This window comes from Agelaius tricolor, unplaced genomic scaffold (genome assembly GCF_023055355.1).
Source record: "Agelaius tricolor isolate 1412-34295 unplaced genomic scaffold, bAgeTri1.0.p SCAF_8, whole genome shotgun sequence".
NCBI lineage: Eukaryota > Metazoa > Chordata > Aves > Passeriformes > Icteridae > Agelaius > Agelaius tricolor.
The window spans coordinates 17,330,535-17,350,195 of record NW_027269268.1 but is presented as its reverse complement, the minus strand read 5'-3'; the positions used below and the strand labels follow the sequence as shown (position 1 = coordinate 17,350,195).

General features: G+C 43.7%; 2 protein-coding genes across 4 annotated transcripts; both read left to right on the top strand.

Annotated features, from left to right (window-relative positions):
- The first annotated feature begins 1,886 nt into the window (after nt 1–1,886).
- On the top strand, nt 1,887–5,385 carry RPL34 (ribosomal protein L34). The gene is made up of 5 exons (XM_071431784.1): nt 1,887–1,965; nt 2,530–2,603; nt 2,700–2,799; nt 3,556–3,659; nt 5,259–5,385. Exons 2-5 carry the CDS (start codon nt 2,539–2,541, stop codon nt 5,341–5,343), a joined length of 354 nt encoding a protein of 117 aa, XP_071287885.1. The 5' UTR covers nt 1,887–1,965; nt 2,530–2,538; the 3' UTR covers nt 5,344–5,385.
- Nucleotides 5,386–7,998: 2,613 nt separating this feature from the next.
- Nucleotides 7,999–12,331, top strand: OSTC (oligosaccharyltransferase complex non-catalytic subunit). Of its 3 annotated transcripts, none has more exons than XR_011679940.1 (5): nt 7,999–8,065; nt 8,228–8,490; nt 8,703–8,796; nt 9,805–10,134; nt 10,392–10,480. XR_011679940.1 is itself a non-coding variant. In XM_071431783.1 (4 exons), exons 1-4 carry the CDS (start codon nt 8,352–8,354, stop codon nt 11,687–11,689), a joined length of 450 nt encoding a protein of 149 aa, XP_071287884.1. In that variant the 5' UTR covers nt 8,228–8,351; the 3' UTR covers nt 11,690–12,331. The 3 variants fall into 3 exon arrangements, 1 of the variants encoding a protein (XP_071287884.1); XR_011679941.1 differs by having other exon boundaries at nt 8,046–8,065; nt 8,190–8,490; XM_071431783.1 differs by lacking the exons at nt 7,999–8,065; nt 9,805–10,134 and adding an exon at nt 11,671–12,331 and having other exon boundaries at nt 10,392–10,589.
- Nucleotides 12,332–19,661: the final 7,330 nt, after the last annotated feature.

Here is a 19,661-nt window from a genome sequence, read left to right as displayed (position 1 = left end):
CTCCTTTCATGAATTAAAAAATAATTCTGGTGTCCATGATTTGCACTTAAAAAGAGTCAATAATTAACCAAAATAATAATTATAGATTGAAAACAGGGAGGATGCAGTACAACAAACTGTGAGTTACATAAATAAGGCCAGGAGCACACATCAAAGCTTTCTGAGCACCTGCTAATCTCCAAAAGCAGAGCTGAAGCCGCTAACGATGGCAGCAGCAGCACCCTACATGCTTAACGTGTGGGTCCTTGAGTGTCACTGTGGAACAGTGCTCAGGTCAGTGAAGCAAAAGAGCATTTGAGGGCTCACAGACAGTGGGCCCAACCCCATCCTCCTTGTAGATGGTGATTTCCCATTGATGCTGCACGAAGATTTTGACTGTGTGAGTCAGTATCAATTGTGGCAGCAGCCACAAGGCATTCACACACACCGTGAGAAGGAGAACTTGGTGTGGCAGTGGGAACACCACCACTGCCAACAGAGGCTGGGGAGCAGAAGTGATGGAAAAACGTGCTTTAAAACCTCTTGGTCTTTCATGTGTCAGAGCCAGGTGGTGGGATGGGATCCAGATCCATTAGTAAGGTCACATATAGATAGCAGAGGCCAGATGCTGGTTTCACAACACAGAGGGAGCTCTGCTGGTCGACATGCTACTCAGCTTGGCAGGGACCAGGGGTGTGGGATGGGAGCTGAAACAAACATCTGGAAGAAGTGTAGTTCAGGGAGTGTTTCTCCTTTCCTTCCTATTAATGAAAAGGTAAGGGGTTACCAGTGGTACTTTCTGTGTATTTAGATTTTAATATGGCAGATCTGGCACCACTGGAATGCTGTTTCTGGCTACTGACAAGCCATTCTATAGTCCCTTAGCTCTGGCTATTTCCTTTCTCTTCTTTTGTCAAGGGTCTACCAGAGGCTATTAAATGCATTTCATAGAACATTCTGAGTTCAAAGGGACCCACAAGGATCATTGAGTCCAGCTCTTAAGACAATATAGGCCCATACAGAGATTGAACCCACAACCTTGGTGATGTTAGCACCATGCTCACACCAACTGAGATAAAACTAAGGTCAGGAAATGTGACCCAGCTCAGGACACTTGGGTGATGCTGATGGAGGAACACGGAGAGGATGTATTAAGGGACAGTTCCACTAGCTGTGTCTTTTTTTTCCCGTTTGTTTTTCCTAGGTGTCTGTGGCCTGGAAATGGGAGGTTGAGTTAATGGACCTTTGATCTGACCAGCAGAGAAAGGTTTATAACTTCATGCTCCTGTGTGAGCACATGACACAGTGAGTACAACAAGGAGGTGTCAGGCAAATATGGGGCAGAGGGGCAGTTTTGGGATCAGCCTGTCTGCCTGGTCCTGTGCCCAGGAAGGCCAGTGCTGGTCAGGAGCGAGGGCATCTCGAGGGGAACGGAGCCTGGCAAGGGCAGCCCTGCAATGCTCCAGGCAAGGCTTTCGAGGGATTCTGTGGGACCAGCCTTTCCTTGTGCAAGTATTGTATATGACACACGGTTCCCAGGTGTGTCACGAGCCAGTGTGCCGTGGAAAAGCCTGTAGGAGTGACTTGTAATTGAGAGCTTAAACAGCAGGATGGGGAATGGCTTCTGGACCCACAGCTACATAATTACCATAATGAAGCACAAACCTTTCTTTCCTAGGACAGAAGCCGATATTTTAGTCAAAGAGTTTTTCAGTAAAACATACAATAAATAAAACGGAGTCCCCACGGCGCCCATTGCTCCGGCTCCCGATGCCGCCGCCGAGCGGCGCCCCGCCCCGCTCCAGCCGTACAACATGGCGCCACCCGGCACCTCCGTGCCGTACAACATGGCGCTGCCCACGCGCCGCCCTGCCTGTTAGAGGGACCCAGTGCGCAGGCGCCGCTATTTCTTCCGGCCTCCAGCGCGCCGCTATTTCAATGTTGCCCGCGCATTTCCGCTTCCTCTTCCGGGTCCGGCGGCGCCAGGTATGGCGATGGGCGAGCGAAGCCTGTGGGTGCCCATCCGCCTCCATCCGCGGCCCGGCGGGCGGCGAGAGCGATCCGAGGCCCCGGGGAGCAGCGGGGATGGGCCGGCGGCGCTGCTGCTGCCCGCGCGTGGGCTGGAGCGGGGTCAGAGCCGCCCGGCAGAGAGGCCGAGGCCTCCGCGGGTGGGGCTCCCGAGCAGGGCCCGCGTCTCCCGGGGCTGCGAGTGGAGCTTTGTTGACCATAAAATACGGAGCTGCTAAAGCTTTAAGCAGTCTCTTAGGAGAGCGTGACATGATCCAGGCAAGACTGGGATGTTTGAACAGTGTTCGAGTTAGTTCGGGTGAATTTTCATGGCGGATCGCATCGTGCCCGCTGTCAGGCGTTTTGTTGTTCTCTAATACAGTTCTGCTGATGTCGCTGATCAGGAAAGGCTTTAGTTTTATTAATATCGGATCGGCAGCTGCTGATTCACATCTGGCTCTGTACGGGTGATCCTGTGAGATGTGAATTCCTGTGTGGACATCCAGCTCTTAACTAGTGCCCCTTTGGTTTTGGTTTTTTTAGGAGTGAAAAATGGTGCAGCGCCTGACATACCGCCGTAGGTTGTCCTACAACACAGCTTCCAACAAGACCAGACTGTAAGTAAGACCGTGTGTAAGAAAACTTCTGTTGTAAATAGGTGATGCTTCACTTCCGATTGTTACTTTAACTGAGTATTTCTTTGCTGTGCTTAGATCCCGAACACCCGGGAACAGGATTGTTTACCTTTACACCAAGAAAGTGGGAAAGGCCCCCAAGTCAGCATGTGGGATTTGCCCAGGACGACTTCGTGGTGTGAGTATGATTATAAACACCAAAGGGTGTTGCTGTGCCGCAGCGTTTCTTCAGAAAAAAGAGCCTTTCCAAGTATACAATGGGCCTGTTAATTGACCAGTTCTTGTTGAAATAGCCTTTTTCTTTAAAATGTGCAAATCAAATGTTGTAAAGTTTACTGGCAAAATAAGCCCTGGAAGCTCAAACTTTTTTTTAATGCTTTTGGTTTGCATTATTATTAAATATAAACTCTTGTTTTAGAAAGTCTGAAATTTTTAAAACTAGACAGGGCAATTCTATAGCAGATTTAAAAACGTAAATTAGACCTATAAGACTTGCAGAAGAAAAGGGTAAGCCAAGTTTATAAAGTATTTAGAAAAAAGGAATTAATGTATTTTTCTTCAGAAGGTTTTCTTGAAGTAACACCATTGCTTTTAACAGTTACAGGAATGCTTGAGTAATGTTGATCTTTGATCAGTTCCTGTCTTTAAAAAAAGGTCTTCTTTATAACCAATTTTTTTATTTTTTTAATGAACCTCTTGTTGAACCCCTGTGGTGGAATGAAAAGATCAGCTTAGGAATGCTGAGGATGGCCCATGCAATGAGCTGTGACCTTGGTCACTTTTTAGCATCTTGAATAGTAAACCTCAAGTGTTGCTGGTTTTTTTGTGTTTTGGTTTTTTTTTTTTAACTATGAAAGTGATGTTGGTTTTTACGTGGCAGAGAAAAAAATTTTGCTGTGCCATGACACCCTTGTTTACTTTTTGCTGTCTGTAGGTCCGTGCTGTGCGCCCCAAAGTTCTGATGAGGCTGTCAAAAACAAAGAAGCACGTTAGCAGAGCCTACGGTGGCTCCATGTGTGCCAAGTGTGTCCGTGACAGGTAATTCACACAAAGCCAGCTTTATTCCTCAGGTTGCTTCTTACAGATTTTTACATCTCTCCCAAACTTTGAAGGCTCTTGTCTGACACTGGTGATGGGAGATGGAGAGCGTGAGTGTGGGGCATGTCAAGCAATGATGTGTCTGATTTTTGTCCCTTGGATTTGAGGGAGTTCCTGTGTGTGGAGCTCCTTTGTGGGGACTTTGTGTTATTCGGGATTTCTTAGTGCACTGTTGCATTGATACTAAACAGTCTGCTCATGCTGGATTTTTATCTTTTGTATTGACTGCCCATGAAAGATTATTCTTTTCTGTTATCCTGTTTTGCCTTATGCAGATCTAATTGAATTTTTCACTTCTTTGTAGTGTTTTGGGATTCACAGGTGTTACTTGGTTGTGTGTTTAGCAGCTTTATGTGGTTAAGCTTTAAAATGTCCTTTGCCAGGCCTCACTGAACTCGGTTTTATTGTATAGCAATTGCATATCCTATGCTTCTTTGGCAAGTTTGAGGAAAAACATGACCATGAGTGTGTCATCTCTGTGAATGGTAAACAAAGGAGATCTCTGGGGTCAGCAGTCTAATGCCAGGGTTTTTTTCATCTGTAGTGCCAGCATTTTTTTTTTATTTTGGCATGTGTAAGTTTGAAGATGAATTACATTAGGCACCACTAAAGATGAGCTGTTACAGCTGCAGAGCCATAGCATAACTTTTCTGTGTTGAAAGCCACGTTTTTTTCTGAGTGTTTTCCCAAACCCTTGATGAGCTTGGTGGGTAGTTCTTAGTGCATGAGTATGTTTTATTCCTACTGTGCCTAAACCAGAAATTACAGCCCCCTCCTTTCCTGTAATGGTCACATTTTCTCTTGCACCTGCTTAGGCATCTTTGATGGGTTTGTACTGCAGAAGTAGCCATGTGTACCAGATACTGACAGAAGGTATTTTAATGTTTAAGGGTAGAAGAGTGTGTGTGGCACACTTGTGCTGTTAGCTCAGAACCATCAAATAGTCTGATGGAATGTGAGTGCTGGTGCACAGATCTGTCACAGCTACCTGGTGGCCCTGCATGTCTTCTAGAAATAGTCATATTTGGGCATGACTTGACCTGCTAGGTTTTTCCTTGTTGATGTGCAAGGAGCTTTAATCCTGACAGGGAAAGTATTCCTGGTTTTGATAACTGAATGCACGTAGTTTCCTGTAGTTCGAGGAAGAGAGCTGACCACGACTCGTCACACCAATTCTGACTTCAACAGAATTGAATTAATTCTCCAGTTAGGAGTTCTGCTTTTGCCTTTGAAGTTTGTGAGGATGGTAAATTTTCCCCATGATCAGCCATCAAGTATTACCTTGCTTGCCTCCAAGCCACTTACCATAAATTTGCAGGCACCGTAGGCTGCCATCCCCAAACTGCTGCATTCATGCAGTGCTACCGTCCCTCTTTTGCTGCTGGCAAGAACAGCAGTGGGTTCCCTTTTTATGTAACTGTGGAGCTAACACCACATGTGCAATGAATGTGGGAGATGGCAAAACTAATTGTAATTTGTCTTATTTTTGTGTTTATATAGTAAATAGATGCATATCCTAAAGTGGTTTTTCTTTTCCAGGATCAAACGAGCTTTTCTTATCGAGGAGCAGAAGATCGTTGTGAAAGTATTAAAGGCACAAGCACAGAGCCAGAAGTCAAAGTGAATCTATCTGTAGTTTCAGCCCAATAAATGAGATCTCCACTTCTCTTGTGTCCTGTCATTCCATGTGTGACTCAAGGCTAGTAGGACCTGCTGCTTCTCCTAGGTTGTAAAGTGCAGAGCTGGGTTTTGCTGCAAAAGAACCTGTAGGTCAGGATGCTCTGTTCAGTGCTGGCTGCTGAAAGGAAGTCTGGTTCAACAGGACTCTCAGCTCAGGCTCAGTCATGTAGAGGGATTGGAATAATTTTCAGCAGTGCAGGTTTTCTTTCAGCAGCTGTTTATGAAGTCATTGGAGACCTGGCTCAGAAGAAAGTTAAGACTTTGAAAAACACTTGCAAACAGAAGAGGACAGGTAGTATAAGCTTAAGGTAGATTTTTTTTTTTAATTGTATGTGGTATTACTCAAGTGAGGGTGGAGAGAATAGTCAACTTAAAGCCAGTGCTGCAGTGCTGTATCCACCAGACAGTTGCCTACTGCTACATCTGAATCTCTGGAAGAAAGCTGCAGCTGCTGTATCCTGCTAGGTCTTACTGGCTCAGCAGTTACAGGTACGATACCAACAGAGCTCTCAGGGTGCAGCTAGGACACACCTGTAAAGGCTTTCTGATTTAGAGTAGCAATTTGGGCCTCTGGTATTGAAATTTGAACCAAAGTTTGTTGGTTTATCATCAGGGATGTAATTGTAATGTAAAAAGTGAAAATGGCTTTGCTTCATTCTATTCTGTAGAGAACTCTAAATGTGTCTCTTAATGCTGTCCAGGAGTGTTATAATGCAGTCAGGATAATTCTTGCTTTGCCTGTGGAGTGGTATTCCTCAGCCCCAACTCTGAATTTTGAACTGCTTTTAGTATCTGACAGGCATCTATTTTTACCTGTTTTTAACCAATAACTATTTTTTCACAAAGTAGTGAGTTCTACCGTGAGAATGAGGAAGGAGGGGAAACAACTGAGCACACAGGCTTACTGGGAGCCACTTAAAGGGGTTTCTAGGGTTGTTGTGGAGTCTGTTCAGGCTGTGGCTCAGATGTGTGCAGGTTGCTCCTGAGTGCATGCTGCCTTTTTACCCTGCCTAGCTGTCAGCTGCACAGGCAGCCAAGGGACAGAGGACAGAAGGCTGAGTTGAAAAGCTCTTCTGGTGGCAGTGAGCTGGTGCTTTGGGTGAGGAGCCTGGCTGCTCTCAGCTGCCTCCTGAGTGGGACAGCAGGCGGTGGCTCTGCTCCAGGATCAGTGATTTAATACTGTGCATGATGAAGGGAGTTGTACCTCCCCAAGGATTTCTTCAGTGTCCCAAGCAGTTAAAAAATTGTCAATATTCTCAAAATGGATAAATGTAGCTTGAAGTATGTGAACCATTTCTCCTCAGCTCAGGTGCAAAGGCTGTAGCTCATTAAAGGAGGTTTTGAGCCTAACATTACTACTCTTAACATTTTTGGGTGCTGTTACTATAGTTACTTTAAGGTTAACATTTCCTTAGTTGTCTTACTGTTCCAGTGCAAATTTTAGTACTTCAGCATGCTGCGGAAAAAAAAAAAAAAAGCCACTAGGGCAGGTGTGTGCAACCTACCTTTGTTTTGCATTAAAGACTGTGAGAGTTTTCCTTCAGGCTTTTGGAAAGAAGTAGAAATGAAGGAAGAATAATTTTGGAATAATGAGGATAAATGAAATAAACATCTGTTGACAGGCATGCAAGGGAGATTCTTCCAAGCAGGAAAGGTAAGACTGAAAACAGCTAGCTGTAAATGACATGATTGCACCAGGAGGCAGCAGTTAAGAGAAGTGGTATTGCCACTACAGGTAGAAATCAAAGCAGTCCTTAGGCAGTGTTCCAGTGAAATGCTAATAAGGCCCGTAATTATTTTAAAACTGAGCAGTTGGCTGCTGTGTAGGAGTGGGGCAGACATTTGGGGAAGGGCAGTGCAGTGGGAAGTGGGCTGGGTAGCATGGCGAGGTGGGCGAGTTCAGCTGGTGCGTGTGCTTTGGGACGCGCTCCTGTACCCTGAAGTGTTCTTCCCTGCCCCTTTCCTTAGAGAGGCTTCCACTGAAAAGGGGGAGTTTTTCTGACGTGCTGCTCTCCGAAGCGAGCTGAGGACAGAGGCAGCAGGGGCCTGGCTGGGCTGGGCCGGGCTGATGAGGTGTGTGCACCCTTTCAGGGGCGTGTGAGATGGGCTGTAACACACGGTAGTACCCTGTTGCTCTCAGCAGTGACTGCTGAGATGTGCCTTTTCCTTCCTGTGTGCAGCTGCCGGGGTGGCCTCTGGCTGTGGGTCATCATGGGCACCACATCCCATGGTGCACCCAAGGGGCACCCCAGCCCCACGCTCCCCTGCAAACACAGGGGCTGGGGTAAGGCCTACTACGGAACTTGGTCTGCTCGCCGGGTCTGCATCTCCCCAGCCCGACTGTGCAAACTCACACGCGGGACGTGGCTTTTCCTTCCCCCCGCCGGAAAACGGCATCAGCACAGGAGTGTCCAAACGATGCTCGACCCCATGGCAGGGGCGGCGGGAGCGTCCCGCGAGTGGCCGGCGGGCAGTGGTGTCCCAGCGAGTGGCCGGCGGGCAGTGTCGCGAGTGACCGGCGGGCAGGGCCGGTGGCACGCGGGGCCCGGGGCGGCCACGTGGCTGCCCAGCCCGGGGGCGGGGCCTGCACTCGGCCGCGCCCCGGGCCACGCCCCCGGTCCGGAGCCAGTACCCAGCGACACGTCAGGGCTGCCGGGTCCTGGCAGGTAAGTAAAACGAATTAGACCCTTCGCCGGCCGACTGGCGGCGTTTCCACTGTCTTTATGTAGTAAAAAAAAAATCAGAATCTGTCACTTAAGCCTGGTCGCAAGTTTCTACTGCTTTGTTTAGTTTGTCTCTTTAGAAAGGGATCCGTTTCCCCCTGTCAGGACGCGGCAGCCCATTTCCGTTTCCGCCTTCGTGTCGGTGTCGGAGCGCGGCCGCGGCGGAGGGAGCGGACAGTGCCGGCAGCGAGCAGCGGGGCCGCGGCCGCCCCGGGACCGCACGGCGGCCATGGAGACGCTGTACCGCCTGCCCTTCGCTGTGCTCGAGTGCCCCAACATCAAGCTGAAGCGGCCGAGCTGGGTGCACATGCCCTCGGCCATGACCGTGTACGCGCTGGTGGTCGTGTCCTACTTCCTCATCACCGGAGGTGAGGCCGGGCCGGGCGGGATGAAGGGGAGGCCCCGCTCACGGAGCGGCTCTCCCTCGGTCCTGCCTCGGTGGCAGAGCCGCGGCTGAGCCCGTGTCCGGGCCCGAACCGCCCGTAAAACATGAGCCTCGGGCAGCCCCCAGCGTGCCCGCGGGGTCGGGGCGGCTCTCGCTGCTGCGACTCAAAGTCGGTGCTTGCTTTTCTCCCCGCAGGAATCATCTATGACGTGATCGTGGAACCTCCGAGCGTGGGGTCCATGACAGACGAACACGGGCATCAGAGGCCGGTGGCTTTCTTGGCATACAGGTAAGAGCAGGGCCCTGTTCCCACCAGCGGTGTGCTGCAAATGCCGAAGCTCAAGGGAATAAACCCCTCTTGCCGACCTGTGCTCCCTTCCCTTCCCTTCCCTTCCCTTCCCTTCCCTTCCCTTCCCTTCCCTTCCCTTCCCTTCCCTTCCCTTCCCTTCCCTTCCCTTCTTTCTCTGCAAGGCAGGAGTTGTTTTGTATCAGTTCTTGGTTTGCCAAGAACTATTTTTTGTTTTTTATGGAAACCCCACCCAACCAGCATTGAAACTAGTGGAAATCAAGCAGCTTAGTCCTAAAACTTTTAAAAATGAAAGGTCTGGTAAAAATAAACTGTTTTGGGCTGGAGGTACTTATTTTTTTTGCTAGTCAGGTTGAGCTTTATACTGGATGCATTTGATCAATTTTTGTTGCCGAATATGTAATGTTTGGGAAGCTTTCGTTTCCTACGTTTTAAACTCTAGTGTACTTGGGACTCTGGTGGGGAACATTGTTACAAATGTGTATCAACTGGGTCTTCCTAGTGCCCTTGGCTTCTATTACTGAAAATGAGCTAGAGACTCCTAGTACCAAACTAGTCTGAAGAGAGTTAAGTCTACTTTTGTAACTGGGGGGGATCTATGTATGTGGAAACAAATAATGATTTTTATTAAATACCAATTCGTTGATTGAATCGGTGAGGTCTGTGACATGGTTGATGTAACAGATTTTGGCTTGGACTAGATGTGTGCTTCAGACTGGGTTGGATTGTTGCAATGTTGATGAATCAAGTTGCTGCAGGGAGTTGTTAGCACTGTCATTTGTCAGTGTAAACAAGACAAGAGAAGATAAACTTGTTTGTTTCCAGGGTATGAAGCAGTAATGATAATCTTTATTTCTGTATGGCCGTCCACCATAGTTTCATCAATGCCAGTTTTATGAGGTAGCTATTTAGGAGGGTGGGAAAATGGCTGAGTGACTGTGGGAAGCAGGAGACTTGTGATCCAGCTGCAATATTCTTTCTGCATCTCAGCTTCCTCACTCTCCATCTCTTTCCACTTGAAAGAAGAAAGTCCAGCTGTGTGACAGAGAGCCCCAAGGGGCACCCCCAGGCTGCAATGGATCCGTGCAGGTTCAGCAAGGATGTGTGCTGGAACCAGCAGATGTGCTTCCTGTGCTGCTGTAGTGCTTTGTGTGGAATTTGTGCTGAGAGGAGGATTGAGGCAGTCCTGCCTAAACCATGGGGATGGAAATAAGAAGGTGGTGGTGCCGTGCCTTGGGATCATCTGTATAACCAGGGACCTCCTTGGACTGGGTGGTTTTGCAATCCAGTGAGCTGGGTGGTAGCTGTTGGTATGCACAAGTATGTATAAATCCTCCTGAGTGCTGCACTGGGCACCTTGCAGACTCTCAGTTCTGGACTTTAATTGTGTATTCATGTCTTGATGTAATTGTATAACATTTATTACATTTCCCTACTTACTTTAGTTAGAAAGTCGCCATCAAAGTTAATCATCCTGTGTGTTTGTACAGCTATAACATGTTGAGTGGATAGGGTTTGAAATGTAAATAATTTCTTTAATATTTTTCTGACTCTTTTCACTTTTTTTTCCCCTTTAGAGTAAATGGGCAGTACATTATGGAAGGCCTTGCATCCAGTTTCCTCTTCACAATGGGTGGCCTAGGATTCATAATTCTGGATCGATCCAATGCACCAAACATCCCCAAGTTGAATAGGTTTCTTTTGCTCTTTATTGGATTTGTTAGTGTGCTTTTGAGCTTCTTCATGGCCAGAGTTTTCATGAGGATGAAATTACCGTAAGTGATTTAACTATCTTTCAGTCTTTATTCTCTTTTGTGGCTCATGTGTGCTGTGTTAAATTTCAGAATAACAAAAAGTATTTAGCTCGAATATAAGTTACCTTTTTCACTGCTTTTTTTTGAACAAGCGACCTTGAGTGAGGTAGGATGCTTTGGGAGCCAGCTTCTCTAAGATTGTGCTGTAGTTAAAAAAGGGTGACAGTTAGAAAATATGATTAGTGAGTCTGACTTGCTCAGTGTACCTTAAAATTCATTGTATGTACTGGTCAGGTAAGTAGCTACAAAGTAGGGCTTTGAGGAATATGGAACTGTCAAAGTACTGTAGCTTTCAGGCTGTGCAAAATCCAAATGCAGGTTTTCCAGTTTCCCCCCCTTTGTATTTTTTGATCTATTTAATTTAGAATAGCTGAAAACTGATGTTTAGAGTTACTGGTAGGTAATTTTTGGAATAGCTTCATGAAGTGTTGAATTAATAGTGACAGTCATTCTTCTATTCTTGAATACTTTTTTTGGCCTCTGCAGAGTACTTAAAAAAAAATTGTTTCATAACACACAAGTGATGGTTTCACTGGCAGCAGGTATCTGGATAGGGACCTACCCTATATTTTCTTGCTTCATTGAGGCTGTATGGGATTTTTTGCTTCACTGAGTACATGTGTGTCTGTATAACAGTTCTCATTCTGAAATTCATGAAAAGATCAGGGCTTCAGAGAAGTGGAAGAGAAAGAGACAACAGATTTGTGTGAGGTGTCAGAAAAGATCAGGTTGTATTGAATATCTTACCACTTGTAGTTTGCGTAAAGGGGACACATAAAGAACGTTTCTTAGGTTATAATGTGGGCTTCAAAAATTCCAAACAATTACCAAAGTTGGATCAAGAACATTGCTAATGCATTTTCAGAGTTCATTGAAGAAAACCAGCTGAGGAAGGAGTCTGTAGTTAAGATGACCAAAGAGCCTTGATCAGCAGAGGCTTTTGCAGTCTTAAATTTTGGTTTAAGATTGTATGTCTCTTGATTTTTGAAGAGTGCTGCCTATGTTTGCTAACTTTTTGTCTAAATAAATTTTCTTTCTGTAGGGGCTACTTGATGGGTTAGTACCTCTTGTGCTGTGTGAAAGTTCGAGCTGAATTTCCTCCTCTCCACGAAGTGTTCTAAGAAGAAACAGCAAGAAATGAGTTCCATAGTCACTATCAACAGCAGGGAGACCTGGCCATGAGAAACAACTAGGGAAAGAGTGCTTTCTCTGCAAACAAACTGGCACTACCAGTGGCTGATCTGTAGTTTTCAAGCAATGTTTTATCATTTCTGATGTAGAGCTTTTGAAAAAGAGAAAGTTATATAGTTGAGTATTTCTTTTATATTCCATCTCAGTGTGAAGTAGAGAACCTACCTTTAGCTCTACCTGAAATGAGTACTCGCCATTGACGGTTCTTTGTTGCAGGTCTGTCTCCTCTTCCCTGTTTGGGACAATTATGTATGTGAATCAGAGAAGAAACACTCAAAACATTGATTTCCAAGTTGTAATCAGAAAATTAGTAACTTTGGATGCTTTACAGCCAGAATACAATGTGTCTGAAATTATTGTGAAGGCATCTTTGGCCTTGATATTAATGATATTAATGCTCTATGTGAGCAAATCCAGACATGCACTGGGAAGGGAAAACTGTATGAATGTGCATTTTTTTTAAGAAAAAGTGTACAAAAGGAGCCAAATAAAACTTATTTTCTAAAAAATTATTTTAAATTTGTGCAACTTGTAAAGCTTTTTCTTGTTTGTATGGACTGTTCTGCATTCAGACATGAGGTGCCATACCATGACCACGTAATTTCAGCTTTGTTTTTCATTGTTGGATAATGATTTTTTTTTTTTTAGTATCAGGGACAAGAAACCTCATTTTCCATGAAATTGTACTGTATGCAAACAACATGCTGTTATCAGTAGCCAAGAACACTTACTTCTGAAGCTGCTGCTTTTTTGTGTGAGGCAAAGTTTTAGTTCAATATGTCTTAATTTTAAAAGATTGAGTGTTGCTGAAATGTTTAATTCAAGTAATGTATTGCATTTTGGGGGAAGGAAAGACCCATCTGCATCACCATAAATGTCTTTTTTTGCAATCCATATGTGTTTGAAGCACTATTTTAATCAGTATAATAATATAAAGTAGAAAAGTTATTTATTCCTGTAATTGTGAAGTAAGCACTACTGTTCACATACTAATCAAATATCTGAGCTAGTTGTTAATCATCTGCCCTCAGGATATGTCACTTCCACTGCCACATCCTTATGAACGATATGACACTTTTGCATCTGTTCACCTTACATGTTTGTCATTAAGGTCTAAGGTAGTTTGAGCTGTTTTATGAGGCTCATAACTGCAAAATTTCCAGTCTGTTTGACACAGTTATTTTTTGGTCACTCTGGTTTTGGTGAGACATATGCTTACCTTCAGGGGGGAGTATTGATATTATGTAAGCAAATAACTGCATCTTAAGTCATGTTTTTAAATACTTGGAGAGGTAAGTCAAACCAGAAAGTTCACTGACTAAAATCAAGACTCTTCTGGCTCAGTGCTTGTTGTAGTGCACTCAAGCTTCAGTGTCCTGAGTTTGCAGGTGGTTCTAAATGAGCAGGCTCTTGAACATGATTTCAAAGGCACAGTTCAGTGCCTTGCTCTGTGAAGTGCCATTCACTGTAATTGCAAATTTTAATTGTAACTTGAAGCAATTGAAGTAGACGTAATTGCAAGGTAGAGTATCATTTTGGGAGAGTAAAACTAAGTGATTCCCTCTGCAAAAATTAAGGCTGGAGGAACATCACAGTTTTTTGGTCACAGACTCCCAGCTAGGTCTGGCGTGATCATCTGCCCAAGTCTGGCACACAGAGAACCAGGACAACAAATGCAGAACAGAAGACGGACTACCCAGAAATGAGGCACGTGGTAGGTTGGAAGATGGCAGAATGGACTACTGGAGATTGGTTAATTTTGAAAGTGGTTTGGAGGCTTGTCACCCAAGGTAAAATTTCTACTGAGTCAAATAAACTGCAAAGAAGTAGTATTGCAGTGTGCTAGATGAATCCCCTTTGCAGGAAAGAAAGGCTGGTATTTTCTGTAATTGTCTGCTGTTCTTTATAGGTAACAGCAGGTGGCCTCTAAGTTAGGGGCTTGGAATAGTAATAAGAATGTTCCAGTGACTGAAAGAAAACTCTAACTGGTGACAATATCCATCTGTGTTTCATGTTCATATCTTCAAGATTCAACTGAACTGGATCGTGGGTGAGAGGTTAAAAACAAGGTAAAGGTAAAGCAGAGCTTGCAGGAACACATCTTTGCTGATTAAAACCAGAAATTTGGCCTGCTTCCAAGTGCAACAGAGTCAGGCTGAAGTGTAGAGGTCTTGATTTTCTGGCTGTCTTGATGGAGAAAATACTGAATGCATGGCTTCAGTATAATCTCTGAGAGATGATGCCTAGTCAGTATAGTCAGGAAGACATATATAACTTGTGTAGCTTTTGAAAGTTAGTATATACATTTATAAACCCTTAAATGATTTTATACTTAATCGAGTTAAGTTGAAAAATATATCTAGATGAAAAAGAACAGACATTCTGACTTTTTTTTTTTTTCCCTCAATGCATTTTCCAGACTGCTGCATGTTGTGGGAGTGTAACAGAATCATAGAATCATTTAGGTTGGAAAAGACCTATGAGATTATTAAATCCAACTATCAACCCAGCATTGCGAAGCCCACCACCAAACCATGTCCCTGAGTGCCACATCTCCATGTCTTTTAAATTAAATGCCTCTAGATACAGAGGTGCTGGTAAGTGGCTCAGTGAGCAATTCTACCAATTGCCTCTGCTGAGGATCCTTGGATGGATCCCACCCAGGCCTGTAGATCTGTGTGTGCCCAAGTGCTATAGCAGGTCGCTGACCATTTTCCCTTGGATTATGGGGGCTTTGTTCTGCCCCCCATCCCTGTCTTCCAGCTCAGAGGGCTGGCTACCCACAGAATGACTTGTTATTAGAGACCAAGGTGAAGAAGCTGTGAATCACCTCAGTCTTCTCCCCATCCTTTGTCACTATGTTTCACTCCAGATTCAGTAAAGGATGGATATTCTCCTTAGAGTCTTGTTGCTAATGTATGTTTAGTTGTAATTTTCAGTTGTCTTTTATAACAGTAGCCAGCTTAAGGTCTAAGTGGGCTTGGACCCTTCTAATTTTCTCCCTGCATGTCCTCTTGACATTTTTGTACTCCTTCTGAGTTGCCCCTGCTTCTTGCAAAGGTCATAAACTCTCCTTTTTGTTGTGATTTTCAGCCAAAGCTCTCTGTTCAGTCTGCTTCCTGCTTGTCTTGTCTTTAGGCGTATCAGGAAGGCCTGCTTCTGCATCTTTACAATTTCCTTCTTGAGGAATGCCAGGCCTTCCTGGACTCCTCTGTGACCCAGCAGACTCTGCCAGTCTGGGCCATAAGCAGGCCAAAGTCTGCCCTCTGGGAGTCCAGTGCAGCAGTCCCACGGACCCCACTCCTTACTTCTCCAAGAACTGATACATATTTGGAAGATTTGTGTTACTGAAACAATTTGTGGAAGAATGAGGATGATTCAACCATTTTGAAGAAATGTGACTAAATATACGTTCTTAGTATATTAATTAGAAAGCACTATGTGTTTGACTTCTTAAGAGATACAGTCTTATAACCTGAGACAACCCTAAATCTCTTCTGCTGCCTTCAGTACACAGAGCCAATGTGCCTATGGGAAAGACAGCAATTCTCTTTTTTTTTTCCCCGACACATATGGAAATCCTGCATGCAATGGAAACTGTTTTTCTACAGCATAGCAATGTCTGTGATAGTGTACCTGGTATTGCACGTTTGTGAATGTGGTTATTGTATTTTTCCTGCATCTTGATGATTTTCCTGAAAAGGGTTGCAGCAATAACTGGCCTATTTTCAGAATTTCTAATTGCTACTTCTCAGCACTGCAGTTTCTTTAGAATATATTTCTTCCAGAACATGGTAAAAGAGGATTGAAACAATTAGAAGAAATTAAGTGGATCAGTTACAGTAGAAATCTCAGAAGAATGTTTTGTAATACTTTGCAGTCACATTAAGATTTCTCAGCTATACTAATGTTTGGAGAACTCTGGAGAGATCTGGATTTTAGTGACAACAAAAAATATAACTAATGCATCAAACTCTTTTCAAAGGGTAGTGTTTCACGGGAAGTGGCTAGTAGGAATATGGGAGTTTTTAGGTGATTGGATTTCTTTGGTAAAAACTATTTGTGCTGGTGTCCTTTTTGTTTGACATGGATACCTGTCAGCCAAGAACTGGACTGAGACGATGAGCTCATTTCAGAGCAACAGCTGTGGCACTGTAATGGGAGTCAGGCATGTCTGACTTCTGCTGTGTTTTAATTAGAGATGCAGATGCAGGGCACTGCATTCTGCTGTCCAGTGTCTTGAGTCCATAAGGCAATTTGCTGAGCTCCTGTTTGATGATATCAGTTTAGTTACTAATGTTCTTCAGGCATGGGATGGAGTTACACTTCATCATGTAGCTATCCTGTATGGGTTCTATAAATGTCAAAGTTCTTACACTGCTCTACCTGCAGGCAGGAAGAAATAGTATTTATCTCTGAGTAAATTGGATCAATATGGTATCATCTGCTGCCTAATGCTTGTGAAAGACTGATATTTGTAATTTCCTTCTCTTTTTGGTATCAGTTTTCACTACAGAGATCAGTGTGAATGGGGGTACTGGTTTCCCTTTGTTGTTGGTGGAAATGTTATGCTTTCAGCTGGAAACAGGGAAAGAAAAAGTGTGAAAGAACTCAGACTAGTTGTATTATTCTAAAATAAACTATGGAAGTTAAACTTTTTCTCATTACTTTGTAGACAGCTTAAATAATTTAAGAATTTTTAGGTATTTCTGACAGATCCTGGAGGATAGATAATAAGTTTACTACATTCAGATTTACAGTGCATCATTTATCTTTAAATGCCGATGGTGACTGTAAGGAATGGGGAATAATAAAAAATAAGCATAACTGCAGTTGGAAGAAGAGGTTTTGGGGTGTGGGGGAAGCATTTTAAGCACCTGGAAGAAAATGGCAAAAAGATGAGTAGCCAACTTGGATTTTTAAAGAATAAGTCACATGAAGATAAAGGCATATATGAGAGTTACGGGTTCCATGGATAGAAGAAAATCAGTTGTTTGGGCTGTAAATTTTGATACTGTCTAGAATGGTTTGGAAACTTGGCTTAGCTAAAACAGCTATAACTTGAATTCCAAAGTACTTTGGGAAGCATTTTCAGAGAGTGATTGCTGATTAGTTGATGTCTTTATATCAAAGTGGAAAGATGCCTTACTTTTTAGGTCTGTCCTGTGGCTAGTTTTGTTCAACACCCACTGACCTCTATTGAATAGAGTGTGCTGACTAAATAAGCAGACATCATAAAACTCAAAGACTGCTGGGGGGACAGAATTAGGATGCATAGTGATCCTAACAAATCAATGAGTGGTCTGAAAAACTAGGCTGATTTATTCCTTCTGGGAACAAGTGCAAAGTGTCAATGCTACTCAAGGAAAATAGCTGACAAAATGTGGGATGTGAGTAAGTCCTTGGGCTCTGCTGCACCACAAGCTGAAGAGGAGAGCAGATTGCCTTTTGTGCAGCAATACAACATCACATGGGGACACTGGCAAAACTTTTCACTTCCAAGTATGGAAGGCATAAAATAAAGCATGAAAATGAACTAAGGAATTTTGTTTCTGCATCAGTAGTAGATAGAGCTTCAATAGCAGCAAGGAGGAGTTGGGGTAATACTAGAAGAATATAAGGGTAAAATAATTTGCCACTGGACTAGATAGTCTGTGCCAATGACAGCATTTTTAAGAACAGGCTTGGCAAATGCCTGTTAAATTTGTAGATACCTTTGGCTTGTTTTGGGATGAGTGACTGGTTTCTTGAGGTGTCTTTCAGCAACTGCCCGTCTTTATTATTCCATGGCTGAAAACAAAACATTTCACCTTCCAAACAACAAGGCTCTGTGTCTTTAAAAATAGTTGTTGAACTATTTTGTAAATAGCTAAATCTGTCCTTTAAAAATATCCCTGCAGTGCAGTTGTAGGACAGAATCCTGCTGGCCTTGGTTCAGTCTGAAAAATCAAGTGGTTATATGAGCTAGACATGACAGTAGAAAGTAGCTCCATTAACTGCCTACTGCCAGGAAAAGGAATTACCTGTTGGGGTAAGGAAAGTAGAAGTGTATGGAGGAATGTTTAAAGCCTTTTTCTTTTCAAATTTTCATCTTAGTCCCTCACCTAAAATGTGTTATAATTAGACAGCTGTCAGTATAGTTGCTGTATTAGAACATGGTGATGAGTGGGAGGAAGGAGCCTGTGATACTTCTAGGAAATATTTTGCTGATGGAGCTTTTTCTCTGTTTTCCCCCTCTTTGAGCTGGAGCAGCAGCAAGATACTGACACATTTCTCAATTACACCAACTTCTCCAGACACCTCCTTTCAGCAACTGTGCTTCACTGACCTATGGAATTTAACTTCTTTTGCATTTTCCCCAAGTGTGTCTACCTCTCTCTGCTACAGCTGGTTGTTAAACCAGCTCTGAATGCTGTGTTTCATCTCCTTCAGCTTGCCTGATGCTGGTCTGAGCTTATTCAAGGTATTTATCCTATTGTCTTTCAGCAGCTGCCATTCCTTGTTTCTTTGCTGTCATTCCAGAATTCTGAGTTTCAGGATGCCACTGGTGGTTTTGATTGCTGTCTTTCTAACTGCTGTGGTATTTCTACCTTCAAAGGGTATTATTTATCAGTCTCCTCAGCTTTTCCACTTCCTTATTCCTCCTCACTGGTACTTGCTTTTTTATCACACTGAAATCCATCACTTAGCCCCAGCAGCCACCTGGCTCTCTATGAGCCTTGCTCCTCTTAGTATTCCTACCTCTGGTCCTTCTACTCTCACTACAGGTCCTTCAGTTTTCCCTGCTGGTCATTGTTTGAGCTACTTTACCCTGCACTGACTCCACACTTCATTAGCTCCTGCTATCTGTGGCAAAGCTTAACCTTCTGGCTTCTCTCCTGCTTTCAGCCTCTCTCATCCTCTGGTTGTTTCTTTGTCTGTTCCAGTTTTCTCTTAGCTGTCTCATATCTTTGTCTTTATTGTTCTACACTCTACACCATCTGTTGTGCTGCTGCCTGCATGACTCATCCTGAAAACAATAAAAATCCTCCTGCATTCCCAGTCATTGCACCGGGGAGCCAACGAAGGCACGCCAAAACCTACATCAACAGCAGGCAAGCCAGGATCCTCATGGAATTCAGGTACATAATTTTTGTTTAAATCAGTGTAAGCTAACTGCCAAATACATCTGAGAATCCTGCCAAAGCTTCATCACAACTCTAAGGAAAGGAGGCAGTTGTTTCCTGGGGCTGGATTTAAAAACACCTCTGCAGGGATGACCTGCAGGTTCTTAAGTTTCTTAGCAAGTAACATGAAAAAAATGTTTTTCTGCACATACAGTTACTGAGTGTTTTATGAGCATAGACAACATATGGTCTGTACACAATAGAACAAACTAAGAAAAATCTGTCACAATTATCAAGATTCATATATGTAGTAGACAAGGCAATAAATATGAAAGGTCATAAAACCAGGGAAATGGAACATTCCATCAGACTTTCTTTAAAGGTACACAATGCTTAAAGCCACAGCTAAATAACAAAATTATTAACAAGCTATATTTGAATAATAGTTTGGTTTCATAGCCTAAGGAGGAATAATTTCAGATGTATGAGGAAGTTTTTTTCCTCTAGTGTTTTAAAAGGCAGTAGAAACACAGTTACCTTAAATATTTTTTAGTCTCATCTAACACCTAGGTAAACCCAGGCTACACTTCACTGAAATCAATGGAGACAGACCCATGCAAAGAGGGAAATAATGCTTGTAGTATTTTGGATGTGTCTAAGGATTGTGTTTAGCCACTGCTTGTTCACTAGGCTGTTTCTGAACAAGCCCAATTTTACCTGCTTTGCATGGTCAGTA